The 21,470-nt window shown below is 43.5% G+C and overlaps 1 protein-coding gene across 2 annotated transcripts in view; it reads left to right on the forward strand.

Moving 5' to 3' along the window:
* Positions 1 to 1,639, forward strand: part of MSH3 (mutS homolog 3) — a 293,593-nt gene extending 291,954 nt beyond the window's left edge. For both annotated transcript variants that reach the window (XM_073581229.1, XM_073581149.1), the window contains exon 24: positions 1,220 to 1,639. In XM_073581229.1, coding sequence (XP_073437330.1) covers positions 1,220 to 1,316 — 97 coding nt within the window. In that variant the 3' untranslated portion in view covers positions 1,317 to 1,639. The remainder of the gene's footprint in view (positions 1 to 1,219) is intronic.
* Positions 1,640 to 21,470: the final 19,831 nt, after the last annotated feature.

Consider the following 21,470-nt stretch of genomic DNA (forward strand, 5'->3'; position numbering starts at 1 on the left):
GAAATCACTTAAACAGGACCGGCCTGACAAAGTGAAGTAGCTAGCAAAAGCTAGACACCAAGCTGTGAGGATTCACCGGTGTCGGTGGCATGACGGCAAGTGTGCGATTTGCTTACATGCAGTCATATTTTAACTAGATGTGTGCAGCCTCGCTCAATGCAAGTGTATTGAGCAATGTCAAATAGGTTTACTTGGAATGTGACTGGTAGTTTCTAACTACCTGCCTGTTCTGCCCGGCGCATATCTCTGCCATCTCAAAACGTTCACAGACAGATCCTACCGGTAATTCTGCTGCTTCACTAGACCTTGCATCAACAGAGCATCTCTACCCCCTCAATGTGACTGCTGTTATCATGCTAATTGACAGCTGGCTCCATTCAGTTAGGCAATAGAGACCCGGCTGTCAATCAGCATGACATCTGCAGTCACGTGCCATCAACAGAGCAGAGTGGAAGAGAAGCTCTGTCGATGTAACCTCACCAGAAGCCTCGGAATCGGTTAATGACCACTTTGAGCCAGCAAAAATCAGCGCTGGCCAGAACAGGCAGACTGTTAAGGCTGCTTTTACACTTACCGTGTTTTTGTGGGCCGATTTTGCGGCCCCAATAGATTTCTATGGGGACGCAAAATTGGCCCACAAAAATTCCACGGTGTGCCGTACGGCCGTGAGGGTCGTATTTGCAGCCGTAATAAAAGATTGAGCTTGCTTGATCTTTTTCACGGCATTTGGACACAGACCCCATTGAAAATCGATGGGGCCGCAAAAACAAACGCATGTTTGTTTTTGCGGCGCACCATGACTTCCGGTTTTGCGGAACGCCATTTTTTTTTCCAATACTATTTCCATAGTATTGGAAAAATAAAAAACGGCGATCCCCACGATTTTTTGCGGCCCGTTACTGCGGCGATACGGGACGCAATAACTGGCCGCAAAAAAAGCAGTAAGTGTAAAAGTAGCCTAACAGCTAGTTTTTAAGTCCATAAGAAAAAAATAAAATAGTCCTAGAGAACCCCTTTAATCCTGAAAGTGGAAATATTCTGACTCGTGCCCCCGTGTACCCATTTAATCTAATATAGTGGGTGATTTTGTGATTATTTATTTTTATATTGTGTTCTTTGAAAAATATATTGCTGTAACTGTCAAGTGATTTTTTTTTTTCTATATGACTATTTCTTTCCCCTCGAAAATCAAGTACTAACCAATTTTGATTATTGGCAGGAATAAAATGAGGACATTTCAAACAGCTTGGGATATTCAAAGCACTAAGGAACTGAAAGAATTATTGAACTTTGGATCATCTGATCATTCATCATGATAGACGAAAGCTAATGTGGAAGTCATTGGGGTGAAGGCGATGTAAGCGCTGGGGAAGCGCTGAATGCATTTTTATGATTGTGTTGAGTATAAATTGGAAGATGGACCCTAATGTACATGAAAAATGAGGCACTGGGGACATAAATAATGCAAAATCTGCAACATATATCAGCCCATATAAGACTACAAAGAAAAAGGTTTACAGTAAGGTTGGTTGTGTTATAGGGCAGACACCATTTAAGAAACTTTAAGTATTATCCTCTTGAGTATTTAGTGCGCAATTCCTATGTGAAATCATGAACATAAAAAATAACTTTTTAAGTACACAGTGCCTAGTTATTTCCTTTTCTTGCCAAAATCCCGAGAAACTATGAAAAGAACTGACATCCTTTATGTTAGTATAATATTGGGGCGTACGTAGCACACTTCTGATCAGATTGTATCTTATTGGCCTTCATTAGCTGAAACAGTAACGATTATCTGTGAGTCAATAGCTATAGTATCAGACAGAAGTGATATTGCACCAAGTATGGCCTGCATGGATCGAGAGGTACAGTATCTACGTGTAGGATGTCGGGGAACATCCTATGTTGCTGCTATTAGCAATTGTTCCAGATTTCAATAGAACGTCTAATAAGAAATAGTTATGTTGTAAAAAAGAAACATCTGATTTTAATATTTGTTTTTTTTAATGTACCGTAAATTAACTTTCAAGTACAAACAACAGTAAGGTACAAAAAAGTAAGTACAACCCATCAAACATCCCCAATCCTTGTAGGGTTGTACCCAGAAAAATATCTAACCAGAGTTTTGGATAATTACTTGCTGGAGATCTTACTGCTGGGACCCCCAGGGATTTCCCATCTTGAATGAAGTTGCAATGTGCATGCTCGGTCTCTGCTCCATTCATTATCAATGGGACTACTGGACGAACCGAGTACAGCAGTCAGTTTTCTCTGGCAGTCCCATAGAAAATCCTCAATCTTGGGATCGTTGGTGGTTTTAGCAGCCAGAACGTCTTCACATTTGACTCAAGAAAAATCAGCAAATTATTTTGCATCCTATTGATAGGGAATAGTTTGTGGGTTTTTTTTGGGGGGTTGGGGGAATAACCTCTAAAAAGAGTAGTTCGCAGCTCACTAATCCAATGCACAGGATTAATTAGTCATGCAGAAGTGTACCTACCTCTATCATTACTTAATTCTTGCCACTCAATTTTACCACAAATTGCTGCAGTTTTATTGAGCATCACCTGTGCTAGCTGCAAAACTTTGGAAAAATGTGAGCATCTATTTTTCTGTTTGGTTTTCAGTCTCACAATAAGAATTACAGCTCAACCACTGTGTCTGAATAAACCCTATGGCTGGATTAACATGCAGGAAGTTTTTTGGCATGGAATGTTACTTTTTGATGTTGTGGGGGTAAAAGAAACACTTCCAGCAGATGTTTAAAATATATATATTAAAATCTAAAACTTACAAAGCATTTTGTATTGGTATGTCATATCTTGCGGGTCCTTCCCACAACTGCTGTACCAGTACCTGGGGTTCAATAAAATGCCGGTTGTGAGGCAGGAGCTGGGTCTTCGCCCTGCTCATTGATTTCCCAGCTGTGAGCTTCAGAAAAATGGCTTCTGGAGGCGGCGCATGAGTCGGTTCAGATCAGCAGACATATTATAGTGCACATTCCAGCAAAATCTACACTATAATATGGCTCTCCTTACCTTCTGAGTTTTCCACGGTGCCTGAAAAGTAGTTTTCGATTACATGTACGGTATTCAAAAAGTGAAAAACAGTACTCTCTTTTTAGATTACATTTTGCTTACGAGTATCTTTCCTACATCACCGAGTTCTGACCTTCTCTTTTTATTTACATGCATTGTATTGGCACACTCAGTAGAAATTGCACAAAAAACTGTGAGGTTCATTTTTTTCCTCTTACCCTGTATAAAACTTGGGGCTAAAACAACATTTTAGTGTTCAGAATGTAACATAGTTTTGAAGGCTGAAGGCAGACCTTATGTCCATCTAGTTCAGCCTATTTTTAGTGCAGCTGTTCTGCATTGTTGATCCTGGGGAAGGCAAAAAAAAGCAATTTTCTCCATAGGGAAAAAAAATTCCTTCCCCTAAGCTGGGTCAACCATCTACCTATAATATTATGTTATTCGTAACCTTCTATACTGTTACTCACAAGAAAAGCATCCATTCCTTTCTTAAATTCATTGAGTTGGCCATCACCACTTCCTCAGGAAGAGAATTCCAGAGCCTCACTGCTCTTACCGTGAAGAACCCTCTTCTATGCTGGTGCAGAAATTGTCTTTCCTCCAAACGAAGAGAATGCCCCCTTGTTCTTGTCACAGTCCTTGGTACAAACAGTTCATTGGAGAGATCTCTGTATTGCCCACTGATATACTTGTACATATATATTATGTCTCCCCTAAGTCTTCTCTTTTCTAGAGTAAATAGACCTAATTTTGATAACCTTTCTGGGTATTGTAGTGAACCAACTTCATTTATTCTATGTAATTATTCTTTCTTCACCACCCAATGATATCAAATTCTGTGAGTCACATGTGGTGTCAACATGCTGCCAAAAAGTAAACACAGAAGCACATTGCTAAAGAGAGTAAAACTAATCCCAATCTGTTGCTATGCTGTAATGTCTTTTGTCTGTAGAAGTCCTCTCTATAATGTAAAGTGCTGCGGAATATGTTGGCGCTATAGAAATAAAATTATTATTATTATTCAACTATATATCACTATTGATAAAAATCAACAGTGAAAATGTAGGCCCCTTAAAATATTGTGAGGAAAGAATGGTTGTAGATGACAAGGAAAAATCTAATATATTAAACACCTTCTTCTCCACGGTATTCACGGTGGAAAATGAAATGCTAGGTGAAATGCTTGGAGACAAAAAAGCCCTATATTAAGGGTTACCAATCTAACCCAAGAAGAGGTGCGAACCGACTAAACAAGATTAAAATAGATAAATCTCAGGGTCCGGATGGCATACACCCACGAGTACTAAGAGAACTAAGTAATGTAATAGACAAACCATTATTTCTTATATTTAGGGACTCTATAGCGATGGGGTCTGTTCTACAGGACTGGCGCATAGCAAATGTGGTACCAATATTCAGAAAGGGCTGTAAAAGTGAACCTGGAGATTATAGGCCAGTAAGTCTAACCTCTATTGTTGGTAAAATATTTGAAGGGTTTCTGAGGGATGTTATTCTGGATTATCTCAATGAGAATCACTGTTTAAAGGGAATCTGTCACCCCTTTTTTTGAGATATCATATATCATTCAATTGTGTGTCACATAAGGATTCTCTTAGTACTTTTGCTTTCCCCTGACCCCGCACCTTTCATGCATAAATACCTTTTTTATATCGGTTCAGATGTATGTAAACTGCCGCCGTCCGATCCGATGGGCGGGGCTTATTCACCTGCTCCCCCTCCCTCCCTGTCTTGCTCTATGCATTTCTTCTTGCGTAGAGCAAGACAGGGAGGGGGGAGCAGTTGAATAAGCCCCGCCCATCAGACCGGACTGCGGCAGTTTACATACATCTGAACCGATATAAAAAAAGGTATTTATGCATGAAAGGTGCGGGGTCAGGGGGAAGCAAGAGTACTAAGAGAATCCTTATGTGACACACAATTGAATGATATCATTATATGATATCTCAAAAAAGGGGTGACAGATTCCCTTTAACTCCATATCAGCATGGGTTTATGAGGAATCGCTCCTCTCAAACCAATCTAATCAGTTTTTATGAAGAGGTAAGCTATAGACTGGACCAAGGTGAGTCATTGGACGTGGTATATCTTGATTTTTCCAAAGCGTTTGATACCGTGCCACACAAGAGGTTGGTACACAAAATGAGAATGCTGGGTCTGGGGGAAAATGTGTGTAAATGTGTAAGTAACTGGCTTAGTGAGAGAACGCAGAGGGTGGTTATAAATGGTATATTCTCTAACTGGGTCGCTGTGACCAGTGGGGTACCGCAGGGGTCGGTGTTGGGACCTATTCTCTTCAACATATTTATTAATGATCTGATAGAAGGTTTACACAGTAAAATATTGATATTTGCAGATGATACAAAAATATGTAAAGCAATCAATACAAGAGATGATAGTATTCTGCTACAGATGGATCTGGATAGGTTGGACACCTGGGCCGAAAGGTTGCAGATGCGCTTTAACAATGATAAATGTAAGGTTATACATGGGAAGAAGGAATCAATATCACCATTACACACTGAACAGGAAGCAACTGGGTAAATCTGACATGGAGAAGAACTTGGGGATCTTAGTTAATGATAAACTTACCTGGAGCAGCCAGTGCCAGGCAGTGGCTGCCAAGGCAAACAGGATCATGGGGTGCATTAAAAGAGGTCTGGTGTAACAACTCTGCTGGAATCGCTGCATGGCCTCCCATACCCCACTCACCAACTTGCTCACTGCTCCAGGCTTTGCTGTGATTTCTGTATATTGCCAGCTCCATGCTCTGTCCCTCTTATCTCCTGTCTGCTGTTTTCATGTTTCCTGACTGTGTGTATAGGGAGGCGGCGCCTGAACTCTCTGCTTCTTATGGAGTCAGGGTGCACCTGGCTAATGTGTCCCTGACCAATTACCTGGAGCCTTCTACTATATAGGCCTGCCCCACCCACTGGAACATTGCCTGTGCAATGTCTAAACTCAGTATCTTGCTGCTGAGCCTGCCAGATCATCTCCTGTGTATCTCCTCCTTCTCTGGAGGAATACTCCTAGCCTTGCTTAGTATTCTCTGTCTGCTCACCAGGAGACAGAATATCCTGGTCTCTTTGTCTCCGTCCTAGCTTTGTCTTATTCCTAACCTTCCGCCCTCCAAGAGGCAGCATTTCCTGGACCTTGTCTTGTGCTGTCTCCCTGTCTGAACTCTGTCCTACCTCTGTCTGTCAGTCTCCTTGTCTGTGGTTCCTTCCCTGCTGTGTCTTTCCCTGTGTCCTCCCTGTCTGTGCTCTGCACCCTTGCAGCTCCGCCTACTCTGCACTCTTGCAATCTCTGCCTACTCTGCACTCTTGCAAGCTCTGCCTACTCTGCACTCTTGCAAGCTCTGCCTACTCTGCACTCTTGCAAGCTCCGCCTACTCTGCACTCTTGCAAGCTCCGCCTACTCTGCACTCTTGCAAGCTCCGCCTACTCTGCACTCTTGCAAGCTCCGCCTACTCTGCACTCTTGCAAGCTCTGCCTACTCTGCACTCTTGCAAGCTCCACGTACTCCGCACTCCTCCCTGTATCCATACCTGCGCCTCCCGTGTGAACAGGTCCAAACCTGTCCCGTCATATTCCATTCCTTCCGGTCAGTACCCGCTCCTGCTGTGTGAACAGGTCCCTACCTGTTCCTTCGTACCCCACACCTTCCTGCCCTGTGTCTCATGCCATGCCAGCCTGCCCTGTGTCTCAAGTCGTGCCAGCCTGCCCTGTGTCTCAAGCCATGCCTGCTTGCCGTGTCTCAAGCCATGCCAGCCTGCCCTGTGTCTCGTCCGTGCCAGCCTGCCCTGTGTCTCCAAGCCGTGCCTGCCTGCCTGTATATGAAGCCGTGCCTGCTTGCCCTGTGTCTCAGCCTGCCTGTCACTCGCATCTGACCAGGTGTCCTGTCCCCGAGTGGGATCAGCAGTCACAGCCAGACACCACCCTGGAGTGGTACCTGGCAGCTGCCTGCCACACAACCGTGACCTCACCATTGGAGGCTCCAGAGAAGACCAAGGCAGCTGTCTTAGTCACACCCCTTCAAGGGTAGCCTGGTCTGTGGCACAGTGGGGCCACAACCCTCAGGCTCGCGCCAATCAACATGGGCGCGAGCGTGACATCTGGATACACATGATGAGAGCATTATACTGCCTCTGTACAAATCCCTGGTTAGACTGCACATGGAGTACTGTGTACAGTTTTGGGCACCAGTGCTCAGGTAGGATATAATGGAACTAGAGCGAGTACAAAGGAGCGCAATGAAATTAATAAAGGGGACGGGGGAACTATACTCAGAGAGATTAGCAAAATTAGGATTTAGTCTAGAAAAAGACCACTGAGGGGCGATCTAATAACCATGTATAGTATATTAGGGGGGGACACAAATTTCTCTCTGAGGATCTGTTTATACCAAGGAAGGTGACGGTCACAAGGGGGCATTCTCTTTTTCCACCAACATAGAAGAGGATTCTTTACTGTTAGGGCAGGGAGAATCTGGAATTCCTTGACTGAGGAGGTGGTGATGGCAAACTCAGTCGAGGGGTTCAAGAGAGGCCTGGATGTCTTCCTAGAGCATAACAATATTGTATCTTACAGTTATTAGGTTCTTTAGAAGGACGTAGATCTCAGGATTTATTCTGACAGAACATAGGCTGAACTGGATGGACAAATGTCTTTTTTCGGCCTTGCTAACTATGTTACTATGTGACTGCATCCTTATATGAATTCATTGAGGGGTGTAGTTTGTAAAGTGGGGTCACTTATGGGTGTTTCTCTTCTCTGGCACTGAAGAGGCTCTGACAATCTGATATTATTATTATTATTATTATTATTATTATTATTATTATTATTATTTATTATTATAGCGCCATTTATTCCATGGCGCTTTACATGTGAGGAGGGGTATACATAATACATACAAGTACAGTAATCTTAAACAATACAAGTCACGAATGGTACAGGATGAGAGAGGACCCTGCCCGCGAGGGCTCACAATGTACAAGGGATGGGTGAGGATACAGTAGGCGAGGGTAGAGCTGGTTGTGTAGCGGTTTGGTGGATCAGTGGTTACTGCTCACACTTTTAAGATACACACTTCTAGGATACAGAGAAAGATTTCCAGTTTGTCAAGGAGCGCTTCCGGCTGATTCATTAATTACTCCGAGTATTTCAAGGAATATCCAGAAAAAGAAGGGGGGTGCAGATCTAAGTGCAGAGTTTTAATTATGTCAGATAGAAATAAAAAATTCTTCTCACCTTTTTGGTGTCTTGTTGCTCAGCGTATAACCCTGTGTTTGGGTACTGGAGTAATCGTCTGGATTTGCTGGCCTGCAGCTCAAAACAGGTGGAGCGAACTACCTTGTAGGAGATTCGTCAGAGAATGCAGAAAAGGATTTCCAGTTTGTCAAGGAGCGCTTCCGGCTGATTCATTAATTACTCCGAATATTTAAAGGAATATCCAGTTTATTATTAGACATAAAAACACAACGCGTTTCGGCTATACATAAAATTAGCCTTTATCAGGTAAAATCATATATATCTTTAAAAGACACATTTATATAGGGAAAAAAATTTTTGAAAAAACACTGGTATGTCCTGAAACAAGACCCTCTGCTACGAAATGTATTACCACAAGCCCCGAACATTACATTTAGAAGGGGAAAAACAATATTCGGAGTAAATAATGAATCAGCCGGAAGCGCTCCTTGACAAACTGGAAATCCTTTTCTGCACACTTCTAAGATACACACTACAGACAGATATGACACCCTCAAACCATTCTAGAAAAATTTGCGCTACAATATGGCAATCTTTCTCTTCCACTGTGCCTTAAAAGTAGTTTTCAACCACATATGGAGTATTGACATACTCAGAAGAAATTGTGTAACAAATTGTACCATTTGTTTTCTCCTATTACCTCTTTTGAAAATTAAAAACTTGGAGCCAAAGCAATATTTTAGCGGAAAAAGTGGTAATTTTTCATTTACTCAGCTCAATGTTATACAACTTGGCTGACTTGGCTGAGGGTTATACATTTTCACTACACCCCTAGATAAATTCCTTGAGAGGTGTAGTTTCCAAACTGTGGTCACTTGTGGAGGTTTCTGCTGATTTGGCATGTCAGGGGCTCTTCAAATGTGACATGGCGTCTGCAATCTTTTCCAGACAAAATGGCACTCCAAAATTCAAATAGTGCTCCTTCTCTTCCGAGCCCTGCCATGTGCCCAGTAGTTTTCCCCCACATATGGGATATCGTTGTACTCAGAATAAATTGCTCAGAAAATTGTATAGTCCAATTTCTGTTGTTACCCTTGTGAAAATGAAAAATGTGGGGTTAAAACAACATTTTTTGTAGGAAAAATGTGATTTTTTTTTTTATTTTCACAGCTAAGCGCTATAAAATTTTGTGAAGCACCTGTGGGTTCAAGCTTTTCACCATACCTCTAGATGAATTACTTGATGGGTGTAAAATATTCAGAATTAGAGTCCTCAGTGGTTGATACCTTTTAATGGCTAACTGAAAAGATGGTAACACATTGCAAGTTTTCGAGACTACTCAGGTCTCTTCATCAGGCATAGACTAATACAAAATCTGAATTAGTCTATGCCTGATGAAGAGACCTGAGTAGTCTTGAAAGCTTGCAATGTGTTACCATCTCTTCATTTAGCCATTAAAAGGTATCAACCACTGAGGACTCTCAATTCTGAATATTTTTCTATCTACTGGCTAACACGGTACAAAGATATATATATCTTTCCTGTATCAAAATTGATGGGTGTAGTTTCCAAAATGGGGTCCCTTGTGGAACTGTTTAGGTACATCACGGGCTCTGGAAATAAAACATGGCATCCACCATCTATGTCAGCCAATTTTGGGCTCCAAAAGTCGTATAGTGCGTCTTCCCTTCTGAGCCCTGCTGTGCGCTCAAACAGTAGTTTTCCCACACATATGTGGTATCGGCGTACTCAGGAGAAATTGCACATAAAATTGTGTGGTCTGTTTTCTCCTGTTACCCTTTGAAAAATGAAAAATTTGGGGCTACAACATTTTTGTGGAAAAAAAAAATTCATTTTTCAATTGAATTGTACAGATTATGGATGATATTAAAGTTGTAAAAAGTTCAGAAATGATTCTATTTTGTATAATTTTTTTAAATTACAATAATCTGGAATTTTAACAGGGGTATGTGGACTTTAGAATATAATAAGTTTACTTGAAAGATCTATATGAAATATGGTCAGATAACACATAGAGCGCTGGTAAAAATTAAGAGACTGCTGCACAGTTTTATAAAAATCAGCTTCTCTACATGTCTGACAGCCATTCCATTCCAGTGTCAGTTGAATTCCAACCAGAGTACACCTCATTCTACTTAATATGCTTCTGATTAGATGATCACCTGAACCAAATCTTATTTAACAAAGGAAAGTATAAAAAACCATGCTGTGATGTTCACAATCCTCTTGCAATAGGACAAGCTGGGTGGCAAAACAAGTGCTAGTAATATCCCAAAAGTAACAGGAATGAAAAAATAACTTTTAACCATGCCAAAGGAGTTAAAAACAAAAGTCTTGAGTGAGGAAAAGAAGGGCTCAATTCTGCCTCTACTAGCAGAGGGATACAGTGAACGTCATGTCTCCATCCTTAAAATTTCTAAGACGGGAGTCCACTACAATAGGGTCAAGCAGCAGACATTTGGGACAACAAAGCTACAGACCGGCAGAGGGTGAAAACGACTCTCCACTGACCAGGATGACCATCATCTTATTCGAATGTCACTCAGCAACCACAGGATGACATCAAGTGACCTACAAAAGGAATGGCAAATGGCAGCTGGGGTGAAGTGCACAGCAAGAACAGTTCATAACAGGCTCCTAGAGGCAGGGCTCTAGTCATGTAAAGCTAGAAATAAACTTTTCATAAAGGAGAGCCAGGCTGAAGTCTGCCAAAGACTATAAGGATTGGACCATAGAGGACTGGAGTAAGGTAATCTCTGATGAGTCTAATTTCCAGCTTTGCCCAATGCCTGGTCATCTATTGGTTAGATGGAGACCTGGAGAGGCATACAAGCCACAGTGTCTTGCACCCACGTGTGAATTTTGGTGGAGGATCGGTGATGATCTGGGGATGCTTCAGCAAGGCTGGAATTGGGCAGGTTAATCTTTGCGAAGGACGTATGACTCAAGCTGCATACAAGGTTATCCTGTAAAAACAGTTTATTCTTTCTGCTCAGGCAATGTTCCCCAACTCTGAGGACTGGTTTTTCCAGCAGGACAATGTGCCATGCCACACAGCTAGGTCAATCAATGTGTGGATGAACGACCACCTCATCAAATCCCTGTCATGGCCAGCCCAATCTCCAGACCTGAACCCCATTGAAAACCTCTGAAATGTAATCAAGAGGAAGATCGATAGTCACAAGCCATCAAACAAAGAAGAACTGCTTACATTTTTGTACCAGGAGTGGCATAAGGTCACCCAAAATCATTGTGAAAGACTGCATGAAAGCTGTGATTAAAAATCATGCTTATTCCACAAAATATTGATTTCTTAACTCTTCCTGAGTTAATACATTAGTATTGTTGTTTCTAAATGATGATGAACTTGTTTTCTTAGCATTATTTGAGATATGCAAACCCTGCATTTTTTTTATTTTGACCATTTCTCATTTTCTGAAAATAAATGCAAAATTTAGAAATTCGAAGACATGTCAGTAGTTTATAGAATAAAAGAGCAATTTACATTTTACTCAAAAATATACCTATAAAGAGAAAAATCAGACAAACTGAAAATTTTGCAATGGTCTCTTAATTTTTACCAGAGCTGTATATACAGTGGGGCAAAAAAGTATTTAGTCAGTCAGCAATAGTGCAAGTTCCACCACTTAAAAAGATGAGAGGCGTCTGTAATTTACATCATAGGTAGACCTCAACTATGGGAGACAAACTGAGAAAAAAAAATCCAGAAAATCACATTGTCTGTGTTTTTTTCATTTTATTTGCATATTATGGTGGAAAATAAGTATTTGGTCAGAAACAAGCAATCAAGATTTCTGGCTCTCACAGACCTGTAACTTCTTTAAGAGTCTCCTCTTTCCTCCACTCATTACCTGTAGTAATGGCACCTGTTTAAACTTGTTATCAGTATAAAAAGACACCTGTGCACACCCTCAAACAGTCTGACTCCAAACTCCACTATGGTGAAGACCAAAGAGCTGTCAAAGGACACCAGAAACAAAATTGTAGCCCTGCACCAGGCTGGGAAGACAGAATCTGCAATAGCCAACCAGCTTGGAGTTAAGAAATCAACTGTGGGAGCAATAATTAGAAAATGGAAGACATACAAGACCACTGATAATCTCCCTCGATCTGGTGCTCCACGCAAAATCCCACCCCGTGGAGTCAGAATGATCACAAGAACGGTGAGCAAAAATCCCAGAACCACGCAGGGGGACCTAGTGAATGAACTGCAGAGAGCTGGGACCAATGTAACAAGGCCTACCATAAGTAACACACTACGCCACCATGGACTCAGATCCTGCAGTGCCAGACGTGTCCCACTGCTTAAGCCTGTACATGTCCGGGCCCGTCTGAAGTTTGCTAGAGAGCATTTGGATGATCCAGAGGAGTTTTGGGAGAATGTCCTATGGTCTGATGAAACCAAACTGGAACTGTTTGGTAGAAACACAACTTGTCGTGTTTGGAGGAAAAAGAATACTGAGTTGCATCCATCAAACACCATACCTACTGTAAAGCATGGTGGTGGAAACATCATGCTCTGGGGCTGTTTCTCTGCAAAGGGGCCAGGACGACTGATCCGGGTACATGAAAGAATGAATGGGGCCATGTATCGTGAGATTTTGAGTGCAAACCTCCTTCCATCAGCAAGGGCATTGCAGATGAAACGTGGCTGTGTCTTTCAACATGACAATGATCCAAAGCACACCGCCAGGGCAACGAAGGAGTGGCTTCGTAAGAAGCATTTCAAGGTCCTGGAGTGGCCTAGCCAGTCTCCAGATCTCAACCCTATAGAAAACCTTTGGAGGGAGTTGAAAGTCCGTGTTGCCAAGCGAAAAGCCAAAAACAACACTGCTCTAGAGGAGATCTGCATGGAGGAATGGGCCAACATACCAACAACAGTGTGTGGCAACCTTGTGAAGACTTACAGAAAACGTTTGACCTCTGTCATTGCCAACAAATTATATATCACAAAGTATTGAGATGAAATTTTGTTTCTGACCAAATACTTATTTTCCACCATAATATGCAAATAAAATGAAAAAAAAACAGACAATGTGATTTTCTGGATTTTTTTTTCTCAGTTTGTCTCCCATAGTTGAGGTCTACCTATGATGTAAATTACAGACGCCTCTCATCTTTTTAAGTGGTGGAACTTGCACTATTGCTGACTGACTAAATACTTTTTTGCCCCACTGTATAACCCTTTTTCCAGCACCTCTTTTTCATTTGCTAAAAGCTATAGAACAAAATAGAGGTGCAGAGAGGCATCCATACTGCTATACCAGTAGTTTATATGACTAGTCAGACCTAGCCTTTGTGTGTTTTATCGCTTATGCACGTTATTGGGTGGTGGTGATGGCTTTATTTAGAGATTCCTTTTTAAGGGTCTGGTAGGTATAGCCTATGTGAAGCGGAAGTGTCTTGTTGCCAGCTTCCCCATATTAACAATATTTCTAATATGTTTGTGTGTGCATGTATCATGTGTATATCTATGTGTGTCAGAGTGTAGGAATGTGCATATATTTGTTTTTATATGTGTTTTTGAGACTTTGTCTTCAAATATGTATACAGTGAGGAACAAAGTATTAAGTCAGCCACCAATTGTGCAAGTTCTCCCACTTAAAATGATGACAGAGGCCTGTAATTGACATCATAGGTAGACCACAACTATGAGAGTCAAAATGAGAAAGCCAATCCAGAAAATCACCTTGTCTGATTTGGCAAGATTTATTTTTCAAATTATGGTGGAAAATAAGTATTTGGTCATCTAAAAACATGCAAGATTTCTGGCTCTCACAGACCTGTAACATCTTTAAGAGGCTCCTCTGTCCTCCACTCATTGTAATAATGGCACCTGTTTGAACTTATCAGTATAAAATACACCTGTCCACAACCTCAAACAGTCACTCTCCAAACTCCACTATGCAGAAGACCAAAGAGCTGTCAAAGGACACCAGAAACAAAATTGTAGCCCTGCACCAGGCTGGGAAGACTGAATCTGTAATAGGCAAGCAGCTTGGTGTGATGAAATCAACTGTGAGAGCAATAATAAAATAGAAGACATACAAGATTACTGATAATCTCCCTTGTTCTGGGGCTCCACACAAGATTTCACCCCGTCAGGTCAAAATGATCACAAGAAAGGCGAGCAAAAATCACAGAACCACACAAGGAGACCTAGTGAATGACCTGCATAGAGCTGGGACCAGTGTAAAAAATGTTATCATCAGTAACACTACGCCACCAGGGACTGAGATCCTGCAGTACTAGTCATGTTCCCCTGCTTAAGCCAGTACATGTCTGGGCCCGTCTGAAGTTTGCTAGAGAGCATTTGGATTATCCAGAAGAGTATTGGGAGAATGTCGTATGGTCTGATGAAACCAAAGTATAACTGTTTGGTACAAACAAATTTGTTTTTGAAGGAGACAGAATGCTGAGTTGCATCCAAAGAACACCATACCTACTGTGAAGCATGGGGGTGGCAACATCATGCTTTGGGGCTGTTTCTCTGCAAAGGAACCAGGACGACTGATCGGTGTACATGAAATAATGAATGGGGCCATGTATCGTGAGATTTTGAGTGCAAACCTCCTTCCATCAGCAAGGGCATTAAAGATGAAATGTGGATGGGTCTTTCAGCATGATAATTATCCCAAGCACACCACCAGGGCAACAAAGGAGTGGCTTCGTAAGAAGCAGATGAAGGTCCTGGAGTGGCCTAGCCAGTCTCCAGATCTCAACCCCATAGAAAAACTTTGGAGGAATTTGAAAGTCCGTGTTGCCCAGCGACAGGCCCAAAACATCACTGCTCTAGAGAAGATTCTGCGTGGAGAAATGGGCTAACATACCACCAACAAAGTGTGCCAACGTTGTGAAGACTTACAGAAAATGTCTGACCTCTGTCTTTGCCAACAAAGGATATATAACAAATTATTGAGATACACTTTTGTTATTGACCAAATACATATTTTACACCATAATTTGCAAATTAAATCTTGCCAAATCAGACAAGGTGATTTTCTGGATTTGTTTTCTCATTTTGACTCTCATAGCTGTATTCTACCTATGATGTCAATTACAGGCCTCTCTCATCTTTTTAAGTGGGAAAACTTGCACAATTGGTGGCTCACTAAATACTTTTTTCCCCACTGTATGTACTGTAGGGGTTGTACTCACTTGGGTGCGTCAGGAGGAAAACAGTAGGCTTGTTCCATTAAAAGTTCATGTAGGTTTATTGCTGTATAAACCTAGAAGCCAAACAGAAAACAAACAGCCTTCAGATCAGGCAACCAAAATACAAATGTCCATAGCAGGGCTCTGCTCCACCAGGCCTGTGGGCACACAGGCTGGGTTAGCGTCCAGTACTCAGGTTCGGTCTGGAGCCAAACACACAGGAGGCCTTCTCCCTCACCAACACACAGACCATTTGCCAAACGACAGCCTCCATTATATAGGCTGTTAACCACACCCAGATGTGAGGCATATGGGTAGCCAGACCAGCCTATCTCTTATAGCTACCCGTAACCCGGTTCTAGGTGCAACTAACGAATGTGAGGTGTGGCAAGAGTGGACCCTTTGGATCGCAGTACCGAAACTCCCAGGAGCGAGCTGACCAGGTGGTGCCGACCCCTATACAGGGACCGTTAGGGGCAGGCCCGAGGGAGTTGAATACCGCGACAACTGATACCAAGGACCGCTCAAGTGGGGACGAGGCTAACAAGGCAGAGGGTCAGGCAGAAGGCAAGGGTACAAGAATGTAGTGGTACAGAGGACAAGACTGGGAAGGTAGGCAGGACGGCGCACAGAGCAGGAGCAGGTAGTCAGGACGGAGCACGTGACAGGATTGAGGAACGACAGGAGTCAGGAGCAACAGGACGGGGCCAGAGTACCGTAGAGGAAGCACACGATAATCAGGCGCCTCCATGAAGGAGGAGCCGCCTGATATACTCCGTGCTGGCGCTTGATTGGAGATCACTCCCTAGGGAAAGTGCAGAAGGGGTTAAGAGGAGAGAGGAGCGCGATCCTGCCCGATGTATCACAGTAGCTCCCGTGAGTCTTCTTCCCGTGCCGCCTGGCAAGACCCTCATCCCGCAAGACAAGACGGTAGAAGTACTACACTGGGGTCACTCCTCCAAGGTTGCAGGACATGTTGGCGCCAAGAAGACTCTCGCTCTGCTTTCCCGTTATTACTGGTGGCCTTCTCTCCACCAAGAAGTGTTGGACTTTGTAGCCTCCTGCTCAACCTGCGCAAGAAACAAGGTACCTAGAAGGTTGCCTTCCTTCATCCGTTGCCTGTCCCCGAAGCTCCTTGGCAACATATCGCCATGGATTTTGTTACTGATTTACCCCACTCTTCCGAATGCACGACTAGATAACTGGGTAGATCTTCTTCCTTGGGCAGAGTTCGCCCATAATATTCTAACGAATCTACCACCAAGTTCCCATTTTTTGTGGTCTCTGGTCATAACCCAGGTGTACCTCTTCCTATATCTTCATCCTCTGGCGTCCCAGCTGCTGATGCCCTCTCCCAAGAGTTTTCCCAAGTCTGGAGGAAGACCAAGGAGGCTCTCGTACAGGCCGCATGCCGGAAGAAAACATGCCGAAAAGAGGCGGCGGGATCTCCCACCATACCATCCTGGAGACAAAGTCTGGCTGTCGACCAAACAAATCCACTTGAAAATTCCTTCCTACAAGCTGGGCCCCCGGTACATCGGTCCCTTGGATGCATCAACAATGTGGCCTATAAATTGAGGCTGCCTGCTTCACTCCTGGTCCCTAACGCCTTCCATGTCTCGCTCCTGAAACCGGTCATCCTCAATCAGTTCTGCCCTGCGTCTTTCGTTGTTCCTCAGCCAGTAGGGGCCGAAGACGTTTTGAAGTGAGAGATATTTTGGCCATGAAGGTGGTTAGGGGAAAGACCTTCTTTCTTATCGATTGGAAAGGGTTCGGTCCTGAGGAGAGGTCTTGGGAACCTCAAGAGAATTTTGATGCTCCTCGCATTCTGAACAGATTCTTGGCCAATCTCAGGAGCCGTAAAGGGGGGGTACGGTCATGCTGGCACCTGCTGTCATGCCGGCGCTCGCTCCTGCTGCCACTGCCACAAGCTCTCCCCGGCTCCCCGCTCACCATTCCCGGCGCCGCGCTGTGCTCCCAGCCTCCCGTCCTGCAGCTTGGGGAATCCAGCGTGGGGTCTCCTCTTCCTCCTGCTTCTGCCCGGCTCCAGCCCCAGGCATGCGCCTTAGGACGCGGGCGCGCGCTCCTCTCTCCTCTTAACAGCCGGCGCCGGCGTGACAGCAGGCGCTGGCATGACAACGAACCTCTTAGTGCTTTCATGCACTAGAGAAAATACTCCGAGTTACATCACAGAGACAAGCCACCTCTGCGACACATACCTCCCATTGACTACGCGATCCATTAACCACACTACAGTACATGTACCTGTGTATATGTCTGTGTGTGTGCATGTATGCATATTGTATGTGTGCAAGTATGTGTGTATGCATATTGTCTGTGCATGTTTGCGTACTTTGTGTGTGCAGGTCTGTGCACTGTGTGTGTGAGCATGCCTGTGTACTGTGTCTGCGCATGTCTGCATATGTGAAGATGAAGGGCAGGCTGGGCCTTGTGTTGTGTACTTATATTTCTCTGCCGTATCTGTGCATCATGAATTGTGGTATGTGTTAGAGTACTGTCACACTTAGAGATGTACCAGTGATATGACGCGGTCAGGATAGCTGCTGGTACATCGCTAAGTGGTCGCTAGTGAGCTGCCACACAGGCAGATCTCACTAGCGACATCGCTGGGGACGGGGATCGCTACTTACCTGTCACACTAGGCGATCCTGCGTCCTCCCGCCCGGCTCCACGCTCGTCGCTCGTCTCTCCACAGGAAGCGCCGCAGGAAGCTGACGACGAGAAACAGTCCAGGACGTTCTCGCGCGATCAGCGATAACCAGCGGGGGAGCCGGTCGTAGGTAAGTATCAGACACAGCGATATCGCTAGCAATATCGCTATAACGTCACTAGTTATAGCGATATTGCTAGCGATATCTCTTAGTGTGACAGGTCCTTTAAAGGAGCCCACTGAGACTCTTTCAACCGGGGCCCACAAAAAGCTGGAGCCGGTCCTGCCTGCCACCAATGAGAGCTCACTTCACTCTCCCTGTCTTCGGACAAAGCAGACATCTAGAGGAAGTGAGCGCTTCTGTCAAATCTTTCTAATCCTGATTTTATTTTGAGCTGATGGGATTGAATCCCTGACATTCACAATATAACTTTTAGTATTTATGTGAAAATGATCAGTTACTTGTTGGTACACTGTATTATTAACAGTAAGGTATTTATGATGTGCTTTACACTTCTATGTTGTGTGCGCATACGTCAATCAACATTATTAGGTGTTTTCTGGGAGTGAAGAAAAATTGCTGCAACTGAACATATAGAGAACACTTTGATTTTTCTGTACACATAGCAGTATGATTACAAGGTTTTTGTTTGTAGGACCTGTTATTTTTTTCAGTGTTACTATTTGCCTAGATCTCACTGATTACCTCATTATCATGAAGAAAAATACAACAATTCAGCCTTTTTGATCACGTCATTTATCATACCATATCAGTATATAAGTGTAATTGTATTTTTTTTGTACTTTATGTGGAATTTTAATTGGAAAAAATAATATACTGTACTGTGCAAAGGTTTGAGCAGGGGTGGAAAAAGTATTCTTGTTTCTCCATGTAATCCCAAACGCATTGATGTTGTGATCAGGGCTCTGTGGAGACCATATTATTACTTATAGGATTCCTTGTTCTTCTTTATGCTGTAGATAGCTCTTAATGACATTGGCTGTATGTTTGGAGTTGTTGCCCTGCTGCAGAATACGTTTGCAGCCAATCAATTGCTTTTCTGATGTTATTGCATGTTACTTTCGACTGAAAAGTAAAATAATGAGTATCTGCACGCTATAGCGAAGCATGCAACAGGTTCTTTGTAAGTGTGAGGCTAAATTTCAGCAAATGGAGTTGGTAATTTGGTCAGGATTCATGGTGTCTGCTATGCTGAAGAATACAGCCAGATAACTATCCATCATGAAATACCAACCCCAAACATTCAGCCAATGTTACTAAGGACTAACTTCATTGTAAAGCAAAGCAAGGAGTCATGTAAGTAATGATATGACCTGGACATTGTCCTGACCACAGCATCGAGTCTGTGTGGGATTACTTGAAGACAGAAGAATTTGTGCAAGCAGATTTCAAGATGTTTGGAGTTACCTGCCTCCAAATTCCTTCAAAAGCTGTGTGCAAGTCTATCTAGAAGAACTGATGCTTTGATGCTGTCATGAAGGCAAAGTGCAGCACAACAAAAATTGATTCTGTTTAGATTTTCTATTTTTGTTCATTTCCTTTGTTTTATTTTTATCAATTATCAAAATGCAATCGGGTGGACACAGCTTGGGCCCCTGTGCAAGAAATGTGTTTATGCCCCCCTCCTTTTATGGCGACCAAGCTACAGATATTCCAATTTTGTGAGAAGCATCTATATATTGCTTCCCCTTATTATTCAGTGCCCTCTTTATGTATAGCGTTGTCCCTTGTTACATAGTTCCCTCTTGTTATATACAGAACTGGATTCTCGTTACTTTTGTTATTTATAGCTCCCTGTTCTTTATTAGATAACGTCCTCTCTTGTTAGATATAAACTGAAATGTCTTCTGATGGATCATGGGAAAGCTTCTTTTGTGATGGATACTGCTGATGGACTGGTCTTCTGGTCAGATGCTGCTCCATCAGCAGTCATTTTACATTTAGCAAGAGAGGACTCTATAATAAAGAGAGGGCGCTGTGAATAACAAAAATAATGAGAATACTCAATGTAAGGGACAGTTCTGGAATTGACAAGGGATGACACTATGTAATAATGGACGGTGCTCCACATATCAGAGGTCGCCACATAATAAAGGACAGCAACATAAATAGAGAAGATGTTACGTAATAAGGGACAGCGTTATACATAATAAAAGAGGAAAATATGTAATTAAGGACGGCAGGATGTATAGCAGGAACATACACTCTATACTAAGGGATGGTGCTATATATAACAAGAAAGTTGTAACGAATGGAAGCGGAGGCAGAGATGGTGAAGTTCACATTCGTTTTTATTTTTAAAGTGGAACCTCGGGACCACGGTCCGGGGGGCTCCGAAAGGGGCGTGACTAGTGAGCCCCGGGTACCCGTAGTAAAGCCCCTCAGACAGGGCAAGAATGGAATACCCGGAGGACACAGGTGCTACCTCCAGTTAGACCCCGGACACGTGGCAGCTGTCCCAGCGGGACTAAAAGGGATAACAGTAGTTACAGCAGAGTCCGTAATGAGACGGGTCCTGGATCCGGGTAGTTGGTTCCAGTGACCTTCACAAAGTTCTCGGACTCGGATGGCTGTTGGCGGAACGGGATGGCTTTCGCCCAGATGTTTGCAGATATAACCAGGAAGCACAGGATACTGACACTCTGTGGAGACAGATAGCATTAGAGAATGCACAGAGACGGCAGGCGCAGCGCAGACATGTTAGCAAGAGAAGCGGATGTAGCAATGATTGATACTCATTGCTCCGGCGCTCTCCCTATGGAGGAGAGGTCAGAAATAGCAGCCAGTGTGCTGCCATTGGTTAATTGCACTTTTTGAAAAACACGCTGTCCCTTTAAGAAGGCAGGAGAGCGGGCGGGCGTGCCCTAATAGATTTAGTTACAGATTTGCCAACAGGAGGTTGAGGCAGTAGAGAGACCTGAATGCTGAGCAGCAGCATGAGACACAGAGGAGGCTGGCTGCTGCCTAAGGACAGCGTGTGAGGCTCAAGGTGAGTGCCCAGAACGGGGGGGCCGCGGCAGACCTGGACGCAGCACCAGGGCGGGGACCAGGTGTAACAGTGGCAGACCTGGGCGCCGCGCCAGGACAGGGACCGGGTGTAACAGTATCCCCCTCTACACCCCCTCTTCTTCAAGCCTGCGTAGAATCTTTTAAGGAGAAGAGGAGCCTGGATGTTCTCTCTAGGCTCCCAAAATCTCTCCTCAGGACCAAAACCCTTCCAGTCCACCAGGTAGTAGGTCTTACCCCTTACTTTTTTATGGCCAGGATATGTTTTACCTCAAAAACATCATCCTCCGAAACAGGGTCAGGAGTGG

Source organism: Dendrobates tinctorius, unplaced genomic scaffold, assembly GCF_039654945.1.
Source record: "Dendrobates tinctorius isolate UK_male_01 unplaced genomic scaffold, ASM3965494v1 ptg000003l, whole genome shotgun sequence".
Lineage (NCBI taxonomy): Eukaryota > Metazoa > Chordata > Amphibia > Anura > Dendrobatidae > Dendrobates > Dendrobates tinctorius.